Consider the following 27,863-nt stretch of genomic DNA (forward strand, 5'->3'; position numbering starts at 1 on the left):
TAAAAAAATAAATATAGTACATATATACATATATATATAATAATAATAATTTTAAAAAAAAGTTAGACACCACGCTAGCAAATGCAAAGACAAATCAGCTCTTGACTGCATGGATCAGACACAGGTCCAGAGGCCGAAGGGGTCAAAGGGGCCCCTAAGGCTGCATTCACACCAGATCGGGCGTTGCGGCAATTCGCCGTGTGGCAGAGTCCCTTTAATGGCCCACTAACTGCGACGATTAACGTCTTTTGTTCCCTCACGGCTGTGCGGCACAGCTCTGGATCGCCGGTTCCGTTTTTTCCCAGCAACCCCCTGCGGCCAGCTCAGCCACAGCCCAAACACACTGCCCCCATACAAAATGAATGGGAGCCGCACCTCCGGATCTGGAGTGAATGCAGCCTAAGCCAGATGCATTACGTGACATTTCTTATTGGAAAGGCAAAGAAGCTCAGCCATAAGTAGGGATATCATGATCACGTTTTCCCTTAAATGCTGACTGTGTGTGTACTAACTCATTAATAACATGTCAATGCTGTGACCTGCTGTGTCTTAACAGATACTTGACGTTCACAAACTGTTCTGTGGCAGTTGAAAAAAGTACAGCGAACAACGCTGTGGTGCAGGAACAGCAGAGCAAGCAAATACTGAAAGTGTGACACGACCCCGGGTCAAAGTCAGCGGAGTAAGGAAGGGGGAGTTTCAAGGACACAAAGTCAAAGGTGTTTTAATCGTAGCAAAGCTTAAAAAATCTGTCACGGTGACTAATCCTCTTTGGCTCATTGTGAATCAAGTGGAGAATGTGACACAGCACTAAGAATCTCAGAGCCTTTCAGTGTCCCCGAGACACAGGCCGAGCCAAGAGCACTTTAAAACACACAGTCACTGCGTTTTGGGTTCAACCCGGTGCAGTCAACAATAGCACCCTATGCATCAGTCAGCAAACACATTACCACATTCCTGCCAGCAAACGTCAAATTGAATTATCAAAAAGGTCCTGTGCTCCAGTGCAGCTTCATGGTGTTGTCCATCAGCAACGTAGCATTCATGAAACCAGCACTAGTCACATTGTGTTGGTAAAAATACGATTCTGTTATACTTGGAAGTGATGTTTAAAGCTGCTATAATCAATGTTTCTATTAACAATGGATCATGTGACTACCTATATGTGGAAAGGGTCCCTTCTGATGATGAATCCATAGAGAACTACAATGGCACTCGGAGAGCGCAGACCTCCAGCCCCACCCCTTCCTCTCCGTTCAGCTTGCGCATCATCCACATGTATTTGTGTTTATGTTGAGATCGGCTGTACGTAGCGGAGCATCGTAAAAAACACTTCATTCAAACTGGACAGAAACTAAATAAAACTCACCTAAACCGTCGTCGTTACTCTTTCCAACAATGACCAAGTGTGCTTTGGTCCAACTCGACTGGAATTTCACCGAGTTTATGTGTGAAACGCAGGGCTCGAGTTTGCCATGTTATGATTTGAGCATATTGTTTTATGCTAAATGCAGTACCTGTGAGGGTTTCTGGACAATATCTGTCATTGTTTTGTGTTGTTAATTGACTTCCAATAATAAATATATACATACATTTGCATAAAGCAGCATATTTGCCCACTCCCATGTTGATAAGAGTATTAAATACTTGACAAATCTCCCTTTAAGTGCGATTAATCACGATTAAATATTTTAATCGGTTCACAGCCCTATAACATACAAAAGAAAATCTTTTGTGCAAATCTATTTGAGTAAGCCACCCAGAATGTGAAAATGTGAGAAATACAGATTGTTATATTTGTTCTACATCCGTCATGCTTAAACACAGGCACCCAGTCTCCTGGGACCATACATAACTCAACACACACAGCCTTCACTCAGGCAGAAATAATATCAATTTGGGGGTTTAAAAAAAAAAACAAGGGTGCAAATTTAGTCATGGCCACACACATGGTGGGGGGGGGGGGTTGTAATGAAACAAGGCCTCCCTATGTGAGACTTGGCTGGTCCATGAAAGAGCAACATTAAGTCCTGTCCTCTCCTGGGCTGGCAAGGACATTCGTGAGATAACTGGCAGAGCCTCGCAGCTCCAAGGAGTCACTCAAGGAGAGGGAGGAGAAGGTATATGACCGACAACATACAGGCCTACACGACTAGACTATTCCAGATCTAAGTGGCCTGATAATACACCCCTTCTGGGTGGATTCTGTTCATATTACAAAACTCTGTATATATTGATGTTCTCAAGGATATAAAAACAAACATTTGTGATGCCATAAACAGATAAAAAAAACCTCTTCAAAGAGGGGGCTCTTATCAAAGCAAAGTTCAGATAAGAAAGGCTCACAATTTCTGTTTCATTTCCTAAACATTATTCCGCAGGGGGCTGATAAATATTCCGGCAACAATTCAAGGTCTGTTTACACCATGTGCAGTAAAATGAAACTATAGTTTTTATAGGCCTGCTGACTATCGGTGGGCTCCAAAGTTATGAGAGCAGACCCGATGGCTGTGTTAATCTCTAGCATCCCCGAGGGTCCGACAGCCCTTTACTGCATTCCCCAGCTGCAGCTACCAAAGGGTGCCGTAACATATTAACAACCCCTGAGGCTCATGCGGCAATTCAGTTAAACCTGTCAGGCAGCGAGCTGACTAAGCAGCACAAACCTTGTGGAATTGGCTGGTGAGTGACTCCCCCCCCAGACAAACAAAGCTTTTCTGTAACACTGATTATGCTCATAATAGAATCTACAATCTACTGGGAAAGTAATCAAGAGTGCCTTGATGCAGAAACTGATGCTTTCCCGTTCAAAATACTCTGCTCAAAATCGGTTTACTTCTCCCACTTTGTGACCCATGTGCTGCTCTGGGATCATGGAAGTGCTCGCCCGTGTTGCACTGAGCCTGTAAAACCTGTTCACATTGAGCCCCAAAGGGGAAGCATACCTCTGCTGAAGCATGTCAGGGCAGAAGAGACAGACACACACACACAAAAAAAATGCACATGAGAATCTCTTGCTACAAAGACAGAGATTCATTTCATACTCTGTTACCGGAGGGGATTGCCTTAAGGCGTATTTACCGAACGAAGGTAACCTGAGAAGGGGCCAAAAAAACCTCCAGGGAGCATCTACCTGCAGCTGCTCTGACTCAGTTGCAAGGAGGAGAGAAGACGACTGCACTACTTTGTCAACAGCAAACACCGGAGACGTACAAAACACGCTCACCCAGTGGCACGTTTTCAATTTAACACAATCAATGCACGTTTGCACCCACAACTGCTGTCATTTTGTTGCTATTTTGATGCTGATGGGAGTTCTGATATCATAATATTAAACCAAAGATGTCCATCCTGGCTGGAAGCATACATTGTAAATTGAATTCTGAGTCTTTTAGATCTCGACACTGTCCTCTACTTTCTTCCAACTCCTTTAAAATCGTGGCTACCTGAGCAGGACTGAGCTGGAACAGACACGCCCTTTGTAAAGAGAGGAATGATGCAGGAAGGACACAGAGGGAGGAGGAAGAATGGAAAAGAGCAATAGAGGGAGGATGGGTGGGGTCAGGGGTTGGATCTGAGCTTCTTCCGAGCGACTGGACGCTAACTTGACTGGCCGGTTAAGCCAAGTTTACACTACACAACTTTCAAAGTCGTCAGATCGCTGTACTGTTCACACTACTGTGACGTGCGGTCTTGTAATCAGGAGTATTTAAAGGTCCCATATCGTGCTCATTTTCAGGTTCATACTTGTATTTTGTGTTTCTATTTGAACATGTTTACATGCTTTAATGTTCAATAACCCTTTATTTTCCTCGTACTGTCTGTCTGAATATACCTGTATTCACCCTCTCTCTGAAACACTCTGTTTTAGCACATTTCAACGGAATTGCAACGGAATTGAGTTGCTAGGCAACAGCTTGGGTCCATGTTTACTTTCTGTCAGCTGATGTTATTCACATACACTGCAACAGGAAATAAACTGGGACACATTTAGAATGTTTATGTTTAAAACCGTGTGATGATCTAAATATATTGTATATTTGTGACATCACAAATGGACAGATATCCTGACGGCTTGTTTCAAACGCACAATTTCTGAATACGGGCTGTGTGTATTTCTCCGTGTATTGAGCGTTTTTGATAGTTTAACAGTATTTATAAAGCACTTAAACCTGCTTTATAATATAAAAGACCTGAAAATCTCACTTTTTACAATATGGGACCTTTAAGTCGTTGTGGTTTACACACTACATGACTGACCGGCGACAGGAGGTCACACACTACAAGATCTTTCACCAGGAGGAGTCCCAGATGTGGTATCCAAACTACGTTTTGTCACCAAAAACGAGAAATACATGCTGAATGACATGATACCGACACAATGCTGATGTTGTCATTGGCACGTGTTCACAAAATAGCCTGTTTCCACACTCTTTTACTATTTATTCCTCTGTGTGCAACAACAACTTTGCTCCGTGTTGCAAATGCAGCACATACAGTAAGTTCCTGTTGATACAGCCGACCCCCTCCTCCCCCAGGTGTCCCCTCAACCCATGTCTTACACTCTCATCGGCTGTAGCTGGTGGCTGGAGTCTCCGACAGGTCCACATTGTTAGCATGCTACATATCCGGAATGCGTCTGCGAGGCATCGGCGAGTGTCTTCCGAGGGGTTCACACATGACGCCCGAGCGCCGATGTGCGAGCGGCGAGCCTACGCTGATGTCAGGGAGCTCCAAAAACTCTTGAGGAGCGGAAAATCAGGCCTAAAGTTGTGTAATGTGAACTAGGCGTTAGTCTATATAAACTCTTCTGCCGGCAATCCTGAGGGACTAGAGTGCTCCAGGGATGACGTATTTTTGTAGGCCAACCAGGAAGTTAGCATCGCCCTGGTTCCCTCGACACACAGCCAATGGGATTTTTCCATTGGGTTTTGGGATTATTGCAGAAAATAAGCTCTGTGGCAAGTGTGAATGCAATCGCCAGAAGTAAAAAGCTAACGTTAGTCTATAAACAAACTACACCACGGTTGCATGAGTGTGAGTATACACAACGAGGCTGTAAAGGAGGATGAGTCGGTGTGATGACGTTTAGTAGTCTCATTTAGCCACTTGTTAGCAACCGCCTTTTATAAGATATAAAAGCTTCAAAATTCCCGAGTGGGATATTTACTGACGTATTCTATACCGTAGAACAAAACGTTAATATCTCTTAACAAGTCCCCAGTCACGTCCCAACTAAAGACCAACAAGCCCCCGGTCAAGACCAACAAGTCCCCAGTCATGTCCCAACTAAAGACCAACAAGTCCCCAGTCACGTCCCAACTAAAGACCAACAAGCCCCCGGTCAAGACCAACAAGTCCCCAGTCATGTCCCAACTAAAGACCAACAAGTCCCCAGTCATGTCCCAACTAAAGACCAACAAGCCCACAGTCATGTCCCAACTAAAGACCAACAAGCCCACAGTCATGTCCCAACTAAAGACCAACAAGCCCCCAGTCACATCCCAACTAAAGACCAACAAGCCCAGTCATGTCCCAACTAAAGACCAACAAGCCCCCAGTCACATCCCAACTAAAGACCAACAAGCCCCTAGTCACGTCCCAACTAAAGACCAACAAGTCCCCAGTCAAGTCGCAACTAAAGACCAACAAGCCCCCTGTCAAGAGCAACAAGTCCCCAGTCAAGTCGCAACTAAAGACCAACAAGTCCCCAGTCAAGTTACAACTACAGACCAATAAGCCCCCAGTCAAGACCAACAAGTCCCCAGTCAAGTTACAATTACAGACCAATAAGCCCCCAGTCAAGACCAACAAGTCCCCAGTCAAGTTACAATTACAGACCAATAAGCCCCCAGTCAAGACCAACAAGTCCCCAGTCAAGTTGCAACTAAAGACCAACAAGTCCCCAGTCAAGTCCAACAAGTTCCCAGTCAAGTGCCAAGTCAAGACCAACAAATCCTGAGTCAAGTCCCCAGTCAAGACCAACAAATCTCCAGTCAAGTCTCAACCAAAAACCAACAAGCCCCCAGTCAAGTCCCCTGTCAAGACCAACAAGTCTCCAGTCAAGACTAAAAAGTCCCCAGTCGAGTCCCAAGCCAAGAACCAACAAGTCCCCAGTCATGTCCCAACAGGCCCCACAGTGAAGTCCCCAGTCAAGACCAACAAATGCCCAGTCGAGTCCCAAGTCAAGACCAACAAATCCCCAGTCAAGTCCCAAGTCAAGACCAACAAGTTCCCAGTCGAGTCCCAAGTCAAGACCAACAAGTTCCCAGTGAAGTCCCAAGTCAAGACCAACAAGTCCCCAGTCAAGTCCCAACAAGCCCCACAGTGAAGTCCCCAGTCAAGATCAACAAGTCCCCAGTTGAGTCCCAAGTCAAGAACAACAAGTTCCAAGTGAAGTCCCAAGTCAAGACAAACAAGTCCCCAGCCAAGAACAAGTCCCCAATCCGTCCCAAGTCAAGACCAACAAGTTCCCAGTCAAGTCCCAACAAGCCCCACAGTGAAGGCTCCATTCAAGACCAACAAATGCCCAGTCATGTCCCCAGTCAAGACCAACAAGTCCCCAGTCAAGCCCCAAACTTTGTGCATGGTGTCTTCAAACAAATCACTGAAAAGTGATTATACCGCCCCCAACCAGAATTACAATGTTTTCTTTATTTTGTCAAGTTCAGTCTAAAGTCATCAGATTCACGACTCGAGTCTGACTCGAGTCCAAGTGACTCAAGCCCAAATCTCCGCCATAATCACCGAAAAATGTCTCATGAGTTCACAAAGCTGAACAAATAATGTAGCTACCCATGGTGACCTCACTGTGGATAGCCAAAGACTGGTTAGCACCTGCTACAGTAGAAGCAGAAAAAACTAAAATAAAAAGTAAACGGCAAAATGATCCATCTCTCAAAGGCTGAATGGTTTTGCAACAAACTGATGATAATGTGATGAACTAGTGTGTGAAAGTCTGCAGCTTACCGGGGGTCTCCTTTGCTCACGTTGGTGATGGCTGGATTCAGAACCGTCTGGTTCCCCTCCATCTCCACCACACATTTTGTCTTTAGGTCTTTTTCTGAATTGAAACAGAAGTCAATGAGAAAAGGGATGAACTTTTAATGAGAACAAGAAACATGCTTTTCCAATGCACACTGTTGACAGGTTTTAGACCTACAAAAAAGATGTGAAATGCACAGTGAACAAAGTTGCTTCTGCAAAAGGGCTCTCCATTGTTTGAAGAGTTTAAAGAGCACTGTACGCACTGGCCATCATAACTTTCCTTAGTAGTCACTGACACAACAGTCATCACAGAATAACAGGTGGTATAAACTTTGTGTGTGTGTGCCAGTTCCTCGTGATCGTAGCACAAACAGCCCAACATGGAGATGCAGGAAATAGTTTTATTGATGATGATTCATCCAGGACTTGCCTGTGCAAACACTACAACGACTTTACTACTCCCTGAGCAGACAGTGAGGAAAAGCAGGGTTACAGCTACTCTTCCTCATTCCTACCTACAGTACGAGGTTTCAAATGCCGAGACAGTGCTGGAAGTTCCTGTCAGAGCATGAATTAGGGCACATGTACCGTGACATTTACCACTGTTACACTCAATTAGGCATATTTGTAGTTTTGAAAACCTTTGCGGAAACCCCAATTGGAAATGTGATATGTTTATGGCTGTGAAAGTTAACGCAAATTTGTTTTAAAGCCACTCATTTCTTAAATGCAACTTGCGATTTTTAGGTTGTAGCGGGCTCAGTTTTAACGCTAGAGTGAAGATACTGGTATCATATGAAACAAGAAAACTAAGGATTGGTACCAACCATGTGATACTAGCTTGTCACGAAGGAGGTTAAATAACGCTCCAAACTTACGCTAAATATCAGCAAGGAAAAACCAGCATGACCATTTTCAAAGAGGTCACTTGACCTCTGACCTCCAGATATGTGTGTACCAACGAGTCTCCCCTTTACAGACATGCCCACTTTATGATAATCACATGCAGTTTGGGGACAACTCATAGTCAAGTCAGCACACTGACACACTGACAGCTGTTGTTGCCTGTTGGGCTGCAGTTTGCCATGTGATGATTCGAGCATATTGTTTTATGCTAAATGCAGTACCTGTGAGGGTTTCTGGACAATATCTGTCATTGTTTTGTGTTGTTATTTGATTTACAATAATAAATATATACATACATTTGCACAAAGCAGCATATTTGCCCACTCCCATGTTGATAAGAGTATTAAATACTTAATAAATCTCCCTTTAAGGTACATTTTGAACAGATTAAAAAATGTGCGATTAACTACGCGTGTAACGATGCGATTAATCACGATTAAATATATTAAGTGATTGACAGCTCTGCTGATATTTTACATGAAATTAATTCAAGGATGTTGCAGCTGTTCAGCAACACAGCCCAGCTGTTATGTGAGATTCTCAGCATTACAACACTATACTGTACATGCATTATAGTCCCTTTTCTGTCAGGATGTGATGTCACTGTCCCTTACATAATTTTTCCATGTCTACTCCCACAGAAACTCCAAAGAGGAACAGAATAGACCTTTTCAGTAGCCTGGCTGTGAGAAACAAACTGTAATAAAACACAGGAATGAAGCTTCTATTGTGTGTTGAAAACTACTAATTCACCCACTTGCTTCATAAAGCCCCAGAGAGCCTCTTTGGTGCTGGGCACAGTTGTTGAAAATGCCTTTTGTTTGAGCCGTGAAAAACATCCTAATAAGTGTCTGTATGGTTCAACTCACTGCTGCTAAAAGCGTCACAAGGTTCCTCTGACATTACACTCACCTCTCCTGTTCATTGGTCGCACACGAACTGCGACCTTTACGTTGGAGTCATTGAGGCTGTTGTTGTCATCCATGGTGCCACCTGACTGCTGGTAAACATATGAATGGACACGAGTCAAACCACTGCTACTGTGCATGTCACGTTACTTAAAACAACATCTTACATATACACCTGAACGCAGCTTCATAGATTGAGATATACGACTATCTCTAAATAAACACGGTAAACTACTGACTCCTGCTTATTATAACACAATTAATACACTCCGAGCAGCTTGTGAAAACGTCCCTGAAGACATAATAAGCTAAAGTACAGAGTGTATTGTATAAAGAAGTGAACAAACCGTGTGAAAGAGTGCGACGTGTTTCCCTGTCCGACTCTCCCACCAGGCACCTTCAAGTACACACAGCAGCAGCAGCAGTTAGCACCGGGACGCTAACGAGAGCTGAGAACAGCACACACACACACATACACATACACATACACACACACACACACACACATACACACGCACACACACAGAGAGAGACACAGAGGGTCAAATGTCTGATTAATGACCGCTGATCAATGTACCTGACCCCGGTACAGTGCTCTATGAAACCCTGGTTCTCTGTGAGTGTAACAAACACTCACCACAGTCCACAGGTCATTCCCTCGGATCCTCCACCTGTTGCATTTCCTGAAACTTTCCTCCAGAGATCAGTGAAGCCAGCTGAAGGCAGAAGGGGATTTACTGTGAGATTTACTGAGGAGCTTCCAAGTGGCCCAGGATATGAGAGGGACATCAGCGCCACGGTGTGGACACACACGCACTACAAGTCTGTGCTTTTCCTTCAACAAGATTTGTCCAAAATAAAATATGTAAAAAATAGGTCAAATATCCCAAGTTAATAAGAGATAAGATCAGATATTCCTTTATTAGTCCCGCAGTGGGGAAATTTGCAGTGTACAGCAGTAAAGAGAATAGTGCACAAAACAAAACACAGTAAAAAGAGCTAAACAAAGTGAAACAAAATATGAACCATTTAAATAGAAGGAAGTCTAAAAATAGGAGCAGTATATATAGTATTGACAATAAACAGACTATTAACTCTGATATTATGACAATAGTAACAAGATTTACCTTCCCATTGGATTCGCACATTTGCTTATTAGGGTATTTCACAGTCATTAGTACACCTTTGTGAAACTTTCAGAAAAGGGTTTTAGAAATAGCTCTATGCATCGCCAGGAAGTGTATAGCAATCACATGGAAGTCTGATTCCCATCTCCTCATATCTATAGGATAGATCATCTATAGATGGCTTTTAGAAATGAACAGCTGCATTCCACTTGAAAAGTTCACATATACCCTCAGAAATGAATACAACACCTTTCTGAAGATTTGGCAACCCTATTTAACCTATATGGACTCCTTACCTACACCTATATCGGATTAGATATAACAAAATGATCAGACTTGTTACATCATTAGTCATCTGAATAAGTCAGAACACTGCATCTCGTTATTTATCATTTCTTTATTTGTGTATTTAATTTGTTTTTTTCTTTATCCTTTTTAATTTAATTGATAGTTAACTGGCGTACTCCTCTGGAGTATGGTTCTTTTTCAGTTTGTATGTGGGTGGGATATGGAGGGAATTTGGAGCCATGTTTGTGTGAGTTTGTTTGTGTTTAGTATGTTTGGTATATTTGGTTAACTAAAAAATTGAAAATAAAATATTCTAAAAAAACAACAACAGAATAGCCTATTAACAAAATTGCACAAGAGGAAAATGATATTGCACAGTGAGAATGAATTCATGAATGAATTCATGAATGAATGGAATTCCACCTGAAAATATCAGGTTATTGTCAGTTTAATGCTGATTAAACTGACCCAACAGTGGTGACACAGTGCCGCTGTTTTAACCTCAGAACCTTCTAGAAACGTCAATAATCAGCAGTGTAATTCGGAGGAAAAGGCGCGTTTACGCTATTTTACGACACTTTGGATCGCCTTACGACAGAAGCCGTGTTCTGACGCAACGTGGAGTTGTTTACATCGCTGTCAGCCCTCTCTGGTTAGAAACACATGTAACTCTGCAAACCAGCATCCACCCGTCGGAATCTGAACTGTGTTGCCTAAAGGAAGAAATGGGGAAGCCAAAGAAGAAGAGTGAGTTTGTGACGAGCTGTTAAAAACAGCTGAGATGACTTTATGAACTGGTCAGGCTGGCTTTAGCTGGTTGCTAATGCTAACAAGTCTTCCTAAGTCTCACAACATGATGACAGCGAGTTCTAACTCAGTTCTAACGTTACTGCGTATACAACTTTTCATTTCAAAAGCGAGTCGTACATATTTTGAAAATGCTCCGTACTGAAGCGAAGCCTGAATTCATCCAGTTATTGACAATGAGTCTAAACTACTGTTGCTCAGTATAATATGATCTATATCTAGCTAACATTAGATGAACCTGGAGCTGGTAGATTCAACTCCATGTAACGTCATCTGCATGGAAATACTAAAGAAATAGTAATTCAGACTATATTGATCATGTCTGTTAGGTGATCTGAGCCGAGCTGAGCTGATGATGATGACAATTGCTGATGTCATCAAACAGCTGGTTGAAGCCCATGAAGAGGGCAAAGACATCAATCTGAACAAGTAAGTCTTCTTCCCCACTATGTACACACACACACACACACACACACACACACACACACACACACACACACACACAGACAGCCCCCTGTAATCAATTTAATGAAGTTCACACTACACACCACAGAAGCCCTTTATTACAGTTATATGCGAGCTGTATGGATGAAACTCATGTTGTGTACAGATTACATTTAATGAAAAAATCTGGCCCCTTCTAAAATAAGTAATTGAATAGGTCTGCTATCAGGTATTGTTATCATGTCTTTTGATCGGAACTTTGTGCTCCTTTTGAATTGCGCTTGTATGTCTGTTCATATTAATGGCAGGATTACAAATGACTAGAAGATGCTCTCCTACTACCATGTACTCTAGACTGTGCTATTTCTTTCTATGATTCTGTTGTGAAAAGGGTGAAGACTAAGACTTCAGCTAAATATGGACTTGAAGCCCAGCCCCGATTGGTGGACATCATCGCCGCCGTTCCACAACACTACCGTCGGGCTCTGGTGCCCAAACTAAAGGCCAAACCCATCCGCACTGCCAGCGGGGTATGTAACCCTCATGTCCCCGTCTGTCACTCTGACCTGGGGTCAGCAGTTTAAGGCTGAGCTCTGTAAGGACTGGAACCAAACAGTAGAAATGTGTTGGCCCAGTTCTTTTAAAGTAACTTCAGACTAAAAAAAAATGCAATAGACAACGCACCATCCCTGCAATGTGTGTATTCTGATCAGTTTATGAGTTGATTTTTAGTTCATGCCATATTCTTGATAAGTAAATATTCAACCAAATGAGATGTTACAAAATGTTTCAGCTCAGGTGATGATGGAGCTCAGCTGCTCAACTACATGAAGGTTCTTTAATCTCATGTTTGTAAAGTCATGAAGACTACAGCGTGCTGAAAGTGACAGTGATTGTGATCAAGATTGTTTTCATACAGGTCATATTCAGGAAATTATTTAAAACTCAGTACTTTTGTCTTCAATCCAGATTGCGGTGGTGGCCGTGATGTGCAAACCACATCGGTGTCCACACATCGCCTTCACAGGCAACATCTGTGTGTAAGTAACAAGTGTCTTTTCTTTAGGGCGGTCAGTGGATTCAAATATTTAATCGTGATTAATCGCATGATTGACCAGGATGTCACAATAATTAATAGAAATTAATCGCAAATTAAAAGGACTCTATGTAAGAATCAGAAATGTCTTGTTAACAGCGACACCTGTGGCCGTTAAGTCAACGAAAGTCAGCGTCCTGTTTTGCGGCTTTGGTGCTTCCGTGTAGTTTGTGTTGGAACAGCGTAGCCACACGCGTGAGCACATGGGACACCGACCCGTTTTATATGTGTGAGAAGTTACAAACAGTACCTTTAATCGCACATTTTTTTAATCTGTTAAAAATGTGTCAAGTATTTAATCCTCTTATCAACATGGGAGTGGCCAAATATGCTGCTTTATGCAAATGTATGTAAATATTTATTATTGTAAATCAATTAACAACACAAAACAATGACAGATATTGTCCAGAAACCCTCACAGGTACTGCATTTAGCATAAAACAATATGCTCAAATCATAACATGGCAAACTGCAGCCCAACAGGCAACAACAGCTGTCAGTGTGCTGACTTGACTATGACTTGCCCCAAACTGCATGTGATTATCATAAAGTGGGCATGTCTGTAAAGGGGAGACTCGTGGATACCCATAGAACCCATTAACATTCACTGATCTGGAGGTCAGAGGTCAAGGGACCCCTATGAAAATGGACATGCCAGTTTTTCCTTGTCAAAATTTAGCGCAAGCTTGGAGCGTTTTTTAGCCTCCTTCATCATCTCTTCCTTTAAAACTAAGACCTGTCACAAACCTTAAAATCACACGTTGCGTTAATGCGTTATTATTGTGTTAACTTTGACAGCCCTAGTTTTTTTTATTTGAAAATTGTGCGCTGCTTGTATGATTATGTTAATGTGACATTTTGAACAAGGTCAGGTCAAAGAACTTCAGAAACTGCACCAGATGTAGATAAAACCATCGAGAGGGGTTCCCAGTTGTTATTACTCATTTAGAACCATTTGTTTTGTTTTGTTCGTCATTTATTGTTCTTATATTTAAAGAGTCTCTCAATCTTTCCTCTGGCAGGTACTGTCCTGGTGGACCAGACTCCGACTTTGAGTACTCCACACAGTCTTACACTGGCTATGAGGTAAGGTTGTTTCACATTCTATAAAGCCATCATTTTGTTGGTTTACAGGCACACAGTACTCTGCTGACAGTCTTGTATTCCGGTCTGGATTATCTCTGAAGACATGAGCTTATTTCTCTGTAAATTCACCCTGCTTACTGCAATGTTATCCATATTGCTTTCTGTTAATTTTAGCAGCTTTTTTATTTGTGTTTTCACTGTCATCGAGGGAGTCTTGATTTCCTGTTTGTACCATACTTTGTAATCATTTTTGTCCCTCTCTCTTTCTGATAGCCAACGTCCATGAGAGCAATCCGAGCACGTTACGACCCCTTCCTTCAGACCAGACATCGGGTGGAGCAGGTCAGTGTAACCCTGCAGTGTATGTTTTTTTAGTCTTTTCCATTACTTTTCAATTTAGTAGGGATGCACCGATTACAGTATCGGGTATCGGGTCCGATACTGTGCTCAAGTACTCGTACTCGCAAAACGGCTCCGATAAAGGGGCACCGATACCACTTTACGGCAGCGTGACGTTAACGTCACTATCTTTCGGGTCCTATCGCACGCGCTCACGCTCCACCTCCCCGGCAGTGCGGGCGAGACGGGCCGATGGTGCGCCCGACCCCATGGGGTTGGGATCCCACCTCAGCCGACGTGCACCGGCCCTCACTTTCATTGCGCCACGGGGTTTTGCTTGCACCCTCTGACTCGCGCGTGCGTTAGACTCCTCGGTCCGTGTTTCAAGACGGGTCGGGTGGGTTGCAGACATCGCCGCAGACCCCTGGCACCTTTTACATTCAAACGGCCCCGATGGAGCTGACCATGGATGGATAAAGAGAACGGAGCTGAAGGGAGAGCTAGAGACCACCTTGGAAGAAGTTAGAGGAAATATACACGTGGGACTACGTCCGGTTTTCAAAATAAGGTGTTAACAAAGGGAACTGCATATACAAAATACATCTATGGAAATAAGATTGATTGGATTATATTACCAGAATTATAAAACATTACATGTCCCTTATAAATTAAAAAGAAAATACCACTAATTTGTGAGGGAAATGTCTTTATTCTTTGATTTTTGGGTTGCTGGAAAAAATGTAATAAATAATTTATAATAATATATGACTACATACATGCTGAAAATCAAACATTTTCACTCTATCAATTTATATATTTTTCAAAGTAAAAGTCCCTTGAAATACATGATTCAACGTTTTCCCATGGTCTGGTCATAATATTGAATCGCAATACTTGTATAATCGCGATACTTAAAAATCACAATACATATCGAATCGGCACCCGTGTATCGTGATAGTATTGAATCAGGAGATAGGTGCACCGTCCCAGCTCTATTTTACAGTCACAAGGTGCTAAAACTGCAATTTCTACAAAGCAGCTCCTGTGCAGTGATAGTCTCTGCTTGCATACATGTATAAATCATAACCATTGATAATATATTTAGTATACAGTAATGAGTGTCGTGGCTTTTACCCGCCTGCCAAGTCCCGACCCCAATTATGCCATTATTTAAATTTATGGCCACATTAGTCTAATGCAGCAGAGCAAATCCACCCATTAAGGCAACAGTTTATGTAAAAAACCTGTGTCGTCTGCATCTCAATTTGCCACATTTCTCCTCTTTCTATCATCGAGTTTTGACTGTTGGAAGTCACTTTTTCTGAGCAAATCGCTGTTTCAAGTGTAATTGTTTTTGCAAGATATTATGCTCAATCATAATAACTATTATTTTAGAGAACATTATTTTTGGTGCACTTCACTGTACTCCCGATTACAGACGATAAAATGTCTCGATTGGTTCGGTTGTAAAAAGCCTTGTGTGTTCTGTGTGTGTGTGTGCAGCTGAAGCAGCTGGGTCACAGCGTGGACAAGGTGGAGTTCATTGTGATGGGCGGGACCTTCATGGCCCTGGCTGAGGAGTACAGAGACTTCTTCATCAGGAACCTGCACGACGCCTTGTCGGGACACACCTCCAACAACGTGGCAGAGGCCGTCAGGTACTCAGCAACATAGTAACTTGGACTGTATTAGAAACCTCATACTATACTAGTAGTACGTACTGATTTGGCCAAAATGTAGCATGTAGTATGCGAACAAAAGCAAAATCTACAGTATGCCAAAAAATACCTGGGTGTCGTACTGATTTGGAAAAACTCTCCAGTATGCATCGGACCAGTCTACCTCACCTACTGTATCCCACAATGCAAAGCGCTGGACTGCTACAGGCTACGGTTGCAACAACAGCAGCCGAAAACGGCTCGTTTTTTTTTTTACATTTTTCGTATTTCATCACTAAATTCACTTCTGAAAGTTTTTGAGGCGAGAAATCAACTGTGTATATTTTTAATATCGGCAGTTTTACGAAGTTAGATGGCGAATCGAACATTTGTTCCAACGTTGTCGGAGTTTAGAAGCTCCACAAAATGCCGTGACAGCTAGCTAGCGCCTGCTGGAGCTCTCTAGAGACCGGTCTTGTAGACGAGAGGCTGTTATTTCCTTGTCGACGGATAGTTTGTTTAAATATCACAATACAGATGTCCATTCTAAATTAACAGGAACCTGTGTTTATCTGCCTTTTTGGAGTTGAAAAGCTCAACAATCGCCCGCGGGCGTAGCTCGCTAGAGAGCCGGCCGGCCACAGAGCAGCAGAGTGGCGAGAGAAGAGGAGAGGGAAGGGGAGAGGGAAGAGGAGAGGAGAGAAAATGAGAGGTGAGGGAAGAGGAGAGAGAAGAGGAGAGGGAAGAGGAGAGGAGAGAGAAGAGGAGAGGGAAGAGGAGAGGAGAGGGAATAGGAGAGAGAAGAGGAGAGGGAAGAGGAGGGAAGAGGAGAGGAGAGGGAATAGGAGAGAGAAGAAGAGAGGGAAGGGAAGAGGAGAGGTGAGGGAAGAGGAGAGGAGAGAGAAGAGGAGAGTGAAGAGGAGAGGGAAGAGGAGAGGGAAGAGGAGAGGAGAGGGAAGAGGAGAGAGAAGAGGAGAGGGAAGAAGAGAGAGAAGAGGAGAGGGAAGAGGAGAGGAGTGAGGGGGGGAAGGGGAGAGGAGAGGGAAGAGGAGAGGGAAGAGGAGAGGGAAGAGGAGAGGAGAGAGAAGAGGAGAGGGAAGAGGAGAGAGAAGAGGAGAGGGAAGAGGAGAGGAACTACTGAGGAACGCAGTATGCAGTATGTACTGTATACTGCATACTGCATTCTTCAGTAGTATGTAGTAGGCGGTTTGGAACACAGCCATAGTCTCATGCCAATAAAACACCGTACTGCAGTAGCAGTAGCAGTTTGTTTCAATGGATGAGACACTACAACAGGTAAAGATGAACTCTGAAATTAAACAGTTACTGTGATACAGTTCTGGAGCAACATTACTGGCAATTTTTGACAGTATTTTCATATTCTTATAGTCTTCTTTTTGTATTAAAGGTTAACCCCGTTCAGTATTTAGTGTGTTGTACATTGCAACTGCAAAATATGTGAGAATATTTAACAGTAGTCTCCACCAGAGGGAGCTTTTCTACCATTTGTAGAATGTCCCTGACATTTAGCTTCCCTCTACTGCTGGACATTTTTATCCCTCTGCCAATACTATGTGAAACTGACTTAAAGACATCATCCAGATTTATTTACATAAACTTAAAAATGTTCTCTTTCCAAATTGTGGAGCTGCAAATAACTAACATTTTGATTAATTTATTCATTATTCATTTATTAGGTGATATATGTTTGATTGTTTTAATTTATTTTAGGAAAACTGTCACAGTCTAAAGAACACACCGCCCATTTTCAGATATTTGTATACCACATAAACCCTTCCACATGTACAGATTTAACACATCTACACATCAGTATTCGTCTGCATACCAACACATGTACGGCCTACGTGCCCGTGCGTACTTCTCCTTCAAACTGTGAAAAGTGAACTCTTTTTATGCCATCAGAACAGTGAGATCTGCATCAGCATTTATCACAGTCCCTGTAACAGCCGACATCATAGCACTACTTTGAGAGGACACATACACTGAGAGGACACATCTCTTTGGAAATTAAGTAAAGTATTGACCGAGTTAAAGGTCCAGTGTGTAGGATTGAGGGGGATCTATTGAATAGAAATGTAATATGCATGGATTACTATAGTATTTATAACTATGTTTTTATTAGTGTACGGACTGTCCTTAGTGCGCCCCAACCGCGTCGTGCCCCCAGGGCAGGGCTCGGCACACGTAAAAGGCGCTAGGGGTCTGTGGCGATGTCGGCAACCCACCCGACCCGTCTTGAAACACGGACCAAGGAGTCTAACGCACACGCGAGTCAGAGGGTGCAAGCAAAACCCCGTGGCGCAATGAAAGTGAGGGCCGGCGCGCGCCGGCTGAGGTGGGATCCCGGCTGAGGTGGGATCCCGGCTGAGGTGCAATCTGCAACCACACTGCTAGATGCCTCTAAATCCTACACACTGCTCCTTTAAATCTTTGCATGTAAACTATTAATTTAAAATCAATAGTGTTTTTGAGAATCGATACAGTGTCACAAAACATAATATTTGATATCTCTGTGTATCACCAAGTGTGGGTTTTTTTTGTTTTTGTTTTTTTCCCTAAATTGTAAGATAAAATTGCCAGTACTATTATTTATTGTTTTGTCAACGATATTGAATTTGCAGTGAGACAAAAACAGAGAAAATCCTCCCATTTGAGAAGCTGGAACCAGAGAATGTTTGGATTTTTTTTCCCTTAATGACTTAAATAACTACCTAATTATAAAAAACTGTCATTTAATGTTCTGTCTTTCAACTAATCCATTATTCCACTAATTGCCTCAGCCCTATTAAGTTCATGTCTCTCAAAAACAGAGCCTATAATTAAGAGCATTACATCCCCTTCCTCCCTGTACTCCTCTTCCTCCCAACCTGTGTACAAAAAAAAACAGTTTTTCTGTGTGTACTACGCAACATGGGAAGTGTTGTACCATATAATTATGAGCATTTACACCACGATGTGTTTACATCTGTTTGACCCCCACCCCTCTTTCCATTGAACTTCCCACAACTAAACACCCAACATCCTTTGGGAAGCTGAGATATGCTGATTTATCTCCACAGAATGAACCAATTCAGAAGTCAGGAGGAAAATAAAGTGAGGCCACTCTCAATAAGTCCTCCACAGTTACCTCCATCGATTCCTCACTTACCAAGTCAGAATGAATCTAAACCGCGCGTCTGCTCAGTATGGATGAGGAGCAACTTTTTTAGATGACTCGGTGACGCTTCAAAGTCAAAGTAGAAAATACCCATTTGTTGAAAAAAGTTGAAGACGTCATACAGACCATTTAACCAAATAATAGCTTTCTCACAGGACGGAGGCTGTTTTGTTTGTTTGTCAGCGGGGGCTATATAATTCCCCTGAAGTCAGATAAGACCCGAGAGGTGTGTGTGTGTGTGTGTGTGTGTGTGTGTGTGTGTGTGTGTGTGTGGTGTGTGTGTGTGTGTGTGTGTGTGTGTGTGTGTGTGTGTGTGTGTGTGTGTGTTGTGTGTGTGTGTGTGTGTGTGTGTGTGTGTGTGTGTGTGTGTGTGTGTGTGTGTGTGTGTGTGTGTGTGTGTGTGTGTGTGTGAGAGAGAGAGTAAGAGGAGGCTTTTAGGTGTGCGTTTGCCTGAATTTGCCCCCGCTCTGCTATCAGCGTTCTTCGTTAAGATGCTATGATTGTGTGGTAAGTGTGGTGGCTGCTGTTCAGTTTGTGAGGGAGGCGGCACTTGGTTTGGCTGAGGGACAGCCCTTATCTCTGCCTCTGTGTGTGTGTATGTGGGATATTTGCGATGATGTGTGTTGTGTCTCGAAGAAAGCTCGCTCACCCCCGCTCCTCCTGATCTGACCACAGCAGCGAGATACCACGAGATAATCGCCCAAGATAATAGACTTTTTATTGATTCATCTCATACAATCTGATCATCCTCTCTGGAGCATAAACTCCTGTAATTGGTGTATATCAGCCAGCAGACTGTAAAAGATGGACATTTATTGCCAGTGGCTACAGAATCTGAAGGAATATGCGCGGGGCATGAGGGGAGCTAATGGTCATTGGAGCAGCTGGAGTGGAGAAAATGACTGAAAGCTGGCTGGTGTGCCGGGATGAGATTGCGTCTGTTGTTTTGGGGATTTCGATCAGTGGACTCAAATAAGTTTTAGAAGTGGGAGTTCAGGCCAGATGAAGCTCAGAAAATAATCTGTTTTCAGATAACATTTAAAGAATGATGAGGGATCGTACTGCGTATGGTCCCTTTCTAAATCTGGCTGCTTCTTTGGACATGCAATAGTCTTCTTACGTGAGCCTCGGTCACACGGCGTGCAGCTAAAACTCGTTTTGCAGTTGCAAAGGTTGAGGTTGGCATACTGTCGGAGAATCAGTCTGATGATCATGCAATGGACATGTTTCCAAATGTTCATATTTTACTGAAACTGAAGTAATTAGGGAATTGAGAAGGGGGGGCTACCAAGTCATTGTTTTACAAGTCACAAGTAAGTCTCAAGTCTTCACTCAAGTCCCAAGTCAAGGCAGTCAAGTCCTTAGTCAAGGCAGTCAAGTCCCAAGTCAAGGCAATCAAGTCCCAAGTCAAGGCAGTCAAGTCCCAAGTCAAGTGAGTCAAGTCCCAAGTCAAGTGAGTCAAGTCCCAAGTCAAGTGAGTCAAGTCCCAAGTCAAGTGAGGCAAGTCCCAAGTCAAGGCAGGCAAGTCCCAAGTCAAGGCAGTCAAGTGAGGCAAGTCCCAAGACAAGGCAGGTAAGTACCAAGTCAAGGCAGGCAAGTACCAAGTCAAGTCCCAAGTCAAGGCAGTCAAGTCCTAAGTCTAATCAGGCAAGTCCCAAGTCAAGTCCCGAGTCAAGTCCCAAGTCAAGGCACGCAAGTCCCGGGTCAAGTCCCGAATCAATTCCTAAATCAAGTCGTAAGTCCTAAACTTTGAGTCCCAAGTCCTAAACAAGTCATAATGTGCTCTTCACCAAATATAATGCCATTTTAACAACAGAGTAACTGGCGCCAACAGGCGCTCACTAACGTAACGTTGGCTCTTCATGGTTTTCTTCTGCAACTTGATTGGATGCTGTCGGATTGGTTCAACCAAAGTGGAGTTAAGTGTAAGATAATCAAATGCAATTCCAAGTGATATTCACCAAAAATAAAGAGTCCGGAGTTCATCAACTTCTCTGGGATTCAGCAATAAACAACAATAGATAGAAGTTCAGTTTGTTCAGTTCAGTTACTTCCCCAGGAGTAGGTCTTCTTCCCAAAACAAATCAATAAAGGATCTCTTCAAAAGTATATAAACCCAACATCTCCGGTTACCTCGGGTACTGGGCAGTTTATCGTCTTCGTGCGCACACTATTTAAATAGCACTTTTTAATCTTTGGGCTGTGAAGAAGGTATCAAGTATTTTCAAGTCAAAAGGCTCAAGTCCAAGTGAAGTCACGAGTCACTCGTGTTAAAGTCCAAGTCGAGTTGCAAGTCTTATTTGATTTTGTTGAGTGTAAAGTCATCAAATTTGTGACTCGGGTCTAAGTCACGTGACTCGAGTCCACACCTCTGACAGATACCATGTGTAAAATGAATCAAATATCCCATCCATAATGTATATATACAATATATATTTAGTTTTAGTCTTCCTTTAAAAGTCTGTGTGGAAATGGGGTTGAGAGTGGAGATTGCTATGTAGTTTAAAAGTCATTAAAAAGGGTTCATGGGAAATCGTTGGATAGCTTGTCCAATTAATGCTACAGCCGACTCCTGTTGCTCAACGCTGTTGGCCTCGCCCCCTTGAGGTCGACCAGCACAAATTGATTAATTAATTAAAACCTACATTAACTGTTTTATTCCCAGTTGGAGGGCAACGCAACAAGGTGGAAACACAGCATTAAAGGGATAGTCCGGGTGTTTTAAAGTGGGGTTGATTGAGGTACTTATTATTACATAGTCAGTGTATTACCTACAGTCGATGACAGTCGGCACGACCCCAGTTTGGAGAAACAGACAGGAGTTACCACATGGAAGCAAAACAATACACCGCTGTGGACGGGGCCGACAGCAAAACGTATTTTATAAACCTAAAAGAAAGGCTATTGGTCTACCACAGCCTTGATCAGTTTCCTACTTGTAGTTTGTATTATTGTGTGAATTTGAATTAACCAACGTCCCACAATACCACAACCAAACTAACTGATTGAGGCAGCGGTAGACCAGCAACTTCCGTGTTCGGCGAGGTAAAATTACAGTTTTTTTCAATGGAGTTTGGTGGCTTTCACAAGAGCATAGTTGGATATTACTGCTTCAGTTCCCCATCGGAAATGGCTATCTGACAGCAAGGTAAAGTGTCCCATGTGAAACCAAAAGTAAGCGTTGACTTTATGCTTGTTGCGTAACGTTGTTTCGCTTGTTACAAAACGTAGTTTCGCTTCTTACTTAACGTAGTTTAGCTTTTTAAGTAACATTGTTTCGCTTGTTATGCAATGTAGTTTTGCTAATATTCTAAATAAAGCGTACACTTAAAGGGACTGTTAGTAACTTCTTACACGTATAAATCACCCGGGTCGGTGTCCCATGCACGCTCGTGTGTGGCTACGCTGTTCAGACAAGACTCCAACACAAACTACACGGAAGCACCAAAACCGCAAAGTTCTATCTAGTGAAGCCCATCTTACAAAACAGTGTTGGCCGCGGCCGGAGGTTGCGGGGTAGACCGTAGCTTTGGTCTCCAGGACCGGAGTCTCTGCTGTACTCTGCTCCTCTGCCTGCCTGCTTGCCTTCACTCACAGCTCGTTCCACCTCACGTGCATGTGCGCACACTACACACTGCAGAAGACTTAGTAGCTCTGAGAATATCTAGTGAATGTTTGTGCAGAAATAAATGCTGCAGCTCCTCCAGACCAACAGAGGTTTCCCGTGTCTTGTGCAGAGAGAAACGTTATCGTCTCCGACCAAAACTCCGGCGTCTCCCCTGTTCCCTCCGGCCGCGGTCGGGAGGCTGAGGCAGGAAAAGCCAACACTAGGATCAGCATTGATTCATGGAGAGACCTTCGTCTGGTCAGCTAACATTACTGCCAAGCAGCTGAAATATAGAGTGATATTGTGCTTTTAGCTGACGTGTGTCGCCTCACTGTGTTGAGCGATGCTCGTTCATGTCTATGTAGAGCGAGCACAAGCGCGATCCCGACGCTGACTTAACGGCCACAGGTGTCGCTGTTAACAAACATTTCTGATTCTTACAAACAGTCCCTTTAAACTGATAATGATTTTTTTAGGTGGCTAACATACGTTTTGCTGTCGGCCCCGTCCACAGCACTGTATTGCTTTGCTCCTGTGCTGGAACTACTGGTACTGGTTATTGTAGAAAAATACACCGACTATGGATAAGTACCTCATACAACCCCATTTCAAAACACACAAACTATCCCTTTGACATATTATGAAGTTCATTATTTGTGGGTTCATCAATACAAGAGACTCCTTTCACATTACACACAGCCATTTAATCAATAGTTATTACAAAAATATTGATTATAGCCCGTTTAATTGATAGCTAGATACTAACCTGTAAATACAGTGACAAGAATAACTTCAAATGTTACGAGACGCAATAAATCTCCATCCCTTTACAGTAAGGACTTCTAAATGACTGAACAATTCAAGTATTTAATTTGCTTTTGACACAAAGTAAACACTCATTAATGTCTCATTTCACATTTACATATAACAAACATTTATTTTTCTATCCTCCGTTTCCTTTATTGCATTTAAGTGTGTCCTTAATGTGAGGTTAGTGTCTGGGATAATGAGACGTGCAAACTCACAGCATGTAAATTGATGTTGCTTAATGATCCCAGAATAGACTAAATAGTCAAATAAAAAAAACTAAACAAAACAGCGTTATCAAAGCAAGCAAATTATATTATAAGATGTAAGCATATTAAGAGCAGGAATGATATCAAACAGGAATGACTGAGACGTTTTTTTCTCCTGCAGGTACTCGGAGCGCAGTAACACCAAGTGTGTAGGAATCACCATCGAGACGCGGCCCGACTACTGCCTGAAGCGACACCTCAGTGACATGCTGGGCTACGGCTGCACCCGGCTGGAGATAGGAGTCCAGAGTGTGTACGAAGATGTCGCCCGAGACACCAACAGGTCAGTAAGTCAGCGTGGAGATAAGAAAGCAGACATGGCGTGATGGCAGCCGGTCTGATTGTTTGTGATGTATAGATTATGTTTTACTTACTTTTTACCTTCAGGCGTTGTAATTAAACTTGTACATGCGTGTTTCTTCCAGAGGCCACACGGTGCGAGCCGTATGTGAATCTTTCCAACTTTCAAAGGACGCCGGCTTCAAAGTAGTCGCCCACATGATGCCGGATCTGCCAAATGTGGGCATGGAGAGGGACGTGGAGCAGTTTATAGTAAGCATTCAGAAATATTTTATTTGTTATTTCTAACCGATTATTTATACATAATTATACGCGGTATAATAACGAATGTAACGTCCACTAAGAGGGGCCCGGGAGGGGTGGTGGATGGGTCAAACAAACAGAGGACTTTCACCCAGGGGACCGCTGGTCATGTCCCATGTGAAACCAAAAGTAAGCGTTGACTTTACGCTTGTTACGTAACGTTGTTGTGTAACGTTATTGCGTAATGTAGTTTAGCTTGTTACGTGACGTTATCACGCTTGTTACGCAACGTTGTCACGCTTGTTACGTAACGTAGTTTCGCTTGTTACGCAACGTTGTCACGCTTGCTACATAATGTAGTTTCGCTTGTTACATAATATAGTTTCACTCGTTACGCAACGTTGTCACGCTTGTTACATAACGTAGTTTCATTTGATACGTAACGTAGTTTTGCTTGTTACGCAACGTAGTTCAGCTTGTTACGTAACGTAGTTTCGCTTTTTACCTAACATTGTCACACTTGTTACACAATGTAGTTTCGCTTGTTACGTAACGTAGTTCCGCTTGTTACGCAACATAGTTTCGCTTGTTACGTAATGTTGTTACGCTTTTTACATAACGTAGTTACGCTTTTTACGTAACATAGTTTCACTTTTTACATAACGTTGTCACGCTTGTTACATAACGTAGTTTCACTTGTTATGTAACGTAGTTTCGCTTGTTACGTAACGTAGTTTCACTTGTTAGGTAACGTAGTTTCGCTTGTTACGCAACGTAGTTTCGCTTGTTACGTAACGTAGTTTCGCTTTTTACCTAACATTGTTACGCTTGTTACGCAATGTAGTTTCGCTTGTTACGTAATGTAGTTTTGCTTTTTACCTAACATTGTTACGCTTGTTACGCAATGTAGTTTCGCTTGTTACGCAAAGTAGTTTCGCCTGTTACGTAATGTTGTTACGCTTTTTACATAACATTGTTACGGTTTTTACGTAATGTTGTGTAAGAAAGTACACGATTGTTATTTATTTACGTAGTTATGTTAAGTTATGTAACGTTATTATTTCAACACAAACCATGATGTTTTTTCTAACCTGACGTTTCACAACATTAAACACAGCGTTTCTGCAAGCAGGATTACGAGGCTGATATGAAATGTATTTATGAAACGTGTTTTTTGGGTTCAGAAACGTCGACATTCAATGTATCCTGTGGTTTGCAGAAACATCAAATGCCCACATGTTTTTTTTATTTTCTTCATCTATAACTGTGGGAGTGCAAATGAGGCTGGTGCACAAGTGTACGCACAGCTTTATATATCTATATATAGAGAAAAATAATGGTTGTGCACGAGTTTTAGTCGTGAGTCATGCATTTGGCATGGCTGAAATGTTTGTGTTACATACCATGTTTTGGGGGTTTTAACCATTGCCATCAGGCTTAAATCAGTTTCGATGGACAGCATGTATGAATCGATGTGTAATGCAGTCTGTGCAAGTACCTCACACCAATGGCTTCATCATAAGGACTGAGACTGGTCAGTGACTCAGACCACAAGGTCTCAATATCTGCATTGTAGTTTTTCTTTTTATATGAGTGAGAGCTACTGGTGTCAGAGCACATTCTTTTTCTTTTTAAACTATTTTCTTTTTTTGTGACAGTTTCGCCTTTCTTGGACAGAATAATAGTGTAGATAAAGACAGGAAAGATGGGGAAATGGAGAGAGAAGGGTATGACTTGCAACAAAAGTCCGCGGCGGGAATCCAACCAGGGACGTTACATAGTTTGTGGCTTAACCACTGGATCACAGTGCGCCCATCAAAGCACATTCCTCATACTCACAGACATGTTTGGCTTTGAGCTGATCAAAGAGGTTAATTGGATTGCGACAACAACTGTCAATCACTGCATAGTCTATCCAACTATCTAACTGTATTCCTCTTAAAGGGATAGTCCGGGTGTTTTGAAGTGGGGTTGTGTGAGGTACTTATCCATAGTAGGTGTATTACCTACAGTAGATAAATGTTGGCACGCCCCCAGTTTGGAGAAACAGACAGGAGTACCGACACCAAAGCAAAGCAATACAGTGCTATGGATGGGGACGGCAGCAAAACGTATTCTAGCCAAAGAAATCAATATTAGTTCAAGTGTACAGGGGGGGCGTGCCAACCGTCATCTACCGTAGGTAATACACTTGACTATGGAAAAGTACCTCATACATCCCATTTCAAAACAGCCAAATTATCCCTTTAATGTTGGGGTGCATTTGTTTCAATATAAAATAGTTATATCCTCACAGCAGTGAGTTGAGCTGGAACTTGTGGTCCATTTATGACACAATAATTAAAATCCTTACATATCATTTGGAGGTCTATTCTTTTGAGTTTCAGGTGCCAAGTGTCACTTTATTGAGAAAAAAAAAAATCCTTTTAACAGGGAAAAAAATGGAAGAAAACATGAGAAACAACTCAGACTACAGACGTGAAATGATTCCGGTAAAGTCTGACACCAAGTCGATCATTAAGTTTATTGTTTGTGACATTAGCAGTCATATCTTCTTCTTTTTGCTTGGCATCAGTGTGCGTCACCACTGCTTATTTCACAGTGGTATAGCAACAAGTAAGTCCTACATGTAGCATCTTAAAATAGACACGGAAAAAGCTTTGACAGTCGACTCACAGTCCCGACTGTGACGCAACTCGATAGAGAAATCCTGTCAGATGTCTCTCAACAGCAGGCTCACTTTACAGCGCTGATTGGAAACAGCCATAATGTGAATGTGCAGAATCAGACGACGCTCCCTCCCAACACGCCTGACCGTAGGATGTAAATGAAGACTCAGTTTGAGGCTGTGAGCAATGTCGGCTCATTTGGCTTTTTTTTTACATTGATAAAACAGAAATCAAGTGATTAGCAACACAATGAAGGAAAAAGAAAAGATCTGACTAATTGGTGGCGGGTGTGACTGACGCACCCCTGTGACTCGTACCAAAAGATGTCCACTCATTGTCTCTGGATCCAACAATAGCAACATCTTCTCTCTCTTAGCTGTTAATTGAGCTGTTTCTGTGTTTTGAATTTACTTTTTTTCCGGATTACAGGCAGTGTGGTGATTCACAGGGCGTTGGACACTTTATGATGTAAAGTTAAGAGTATTGTGACAGTTTCAGAAATACGCTTATTCACCTTCTTGCTGGAATTTAGACGAGAAGATCGATACCACTCTCATGTTTGTGCGTTAAAGGGCCAGTGTGTAGTATTTAGCAGGAAGTGGAGTATAATATTCATAACTATGTTTTAGTTTTAGTGTATAACCGCCTGAAAATAAGACTCATGTTTTCGGCCACAGTAGTTCTCCGACTCTCTGATACTACGGTAACGTGAGCCGCAGAGTGCAAAAACCGTGGTAGCGCCAGCCGGCGTGCATTTTGTTGCTCCCAAATTAGGTGAGGCGAAGGTCCTGAAAGATACCTCAGGGCTACCACGGTTTTGCAATCGGCGGCTCACATTACCACAGTCTTGGAAAGGTAGGAGATGAGCGGAGGGTAGGGATGCACTGATACCGATACCAGTATCGGGTATCGGGTCTGATACTGTGCTCATGCACTTGTACTCGCAAAACGGCTCCGATACAACGGCACCGATACCACTTTACGATGGTGCGTCCGGTGCCGGGATCCCGCCTCAGCCGGCGCGCACACGGCCCTCACTTTCATTGCTCCACAGGGTTTTGCTTGCAACCTCTGACTCGCGCAGGCGTTAGACTCCTCGGTCCGTGTTTCAAGACGGGTCGGGTGGGTGGCGCGATGTGGTTGG

At 42.8% G+C, this 27,863-nt stretch overlaps 2 protein-coding genes across 2 annotated transcripts in view; one reads left to right on the forward strand and one right to left on the reverse strand.

Annotated features, from left to right (window-relative positions):
• The window catches only part of LOC119477419 (kinesin-like protein KIF13B), a 59,572-nt gene extending 50,002 nt beyond the window's left edge, over nucleotides 1-9,570 (reverse strand). Inside the window, 4 exon segments of the mRNA XM_037751512.1 lie at nucleotides 6,970-7,063; nucleotides 8,806-8,893; nucleotides 9,149-9,250; nucleotides 9,439-9,570. Coding sequence (XP_037607440.1) covers nucleotides 6,970-7,063; nucleotides 8,806-8,878 — 167 coding nt within the window. The 5' untranslated portion in view covers nucleotides 8,879-8,893; nucleotides 9,149-9,250; nucleotides 9,439-9,570.
• Nucleotides 9,571-10,795: 1,225 nt separating this feature from the next.
• The window catches only part of elp3 (elongator acetyltransferase complex subunit 3), a 30,617-nt gene continuing 13,549 nt past the window's right edge, over nucleotides 10,796-27,863 (forward strand). The window contains exons 1-9 of the mRNA XM_037751494.1: nucleotides 10,796-10,963; nucleotides 11,353-11,452; nucleotides 11,859-11,997; nucleotides 12,437-12,507; nucleotides 13,586-13,649; nucleotides 13,923-13,991; nucleotides 15,492-15,646; nucleotides 23,629-23,790; nucleotides 23,933-24,059. Of these exons, the coding sequence (XP_037607422.1) occupies nucleotides 10,942-10,963; nucleotides 11,353-11,452; nucleotides 11,859-11,997; nucleotides 12,437-12,507; nucleotides 13,586-13,649; nucleotides 13,923-13,991; nucleotides 15,492-15,646; nucleotides 23,629-23,790; nucleotides 23,933-24,059 (909 nt within the window). The 5' untranslated portion in view covers nucleotides 10,796-10,941. The remainder of the gene's footprint in view (nucleotides 10,964-11,352; nucleotides 11,453-11,858; nucleotides 11,998-12,436; nucleotides 12,508-13,585; nucleotides 13,650-13,922; nucleotides 13,992-15,491; nucleotides 15,647-23,628; nucleotides 23,791-23,932; nucleotides 24,060-27,863) is intronic.

This window comes from Sebastes umbrosus, chromosome 18 (assembly GCF_015220745.1).
Source record: "Sebastes umbrosus isolate fSebUmb1 chromosome 18, fSebUmb1.pri, whole genome shotgun sequence".
NCBI lineage: Eukaryota > Metazoa > Chordata > Actinopteri > Perciformes > Sebastidae > Sebastes > Sebastes umbrosus.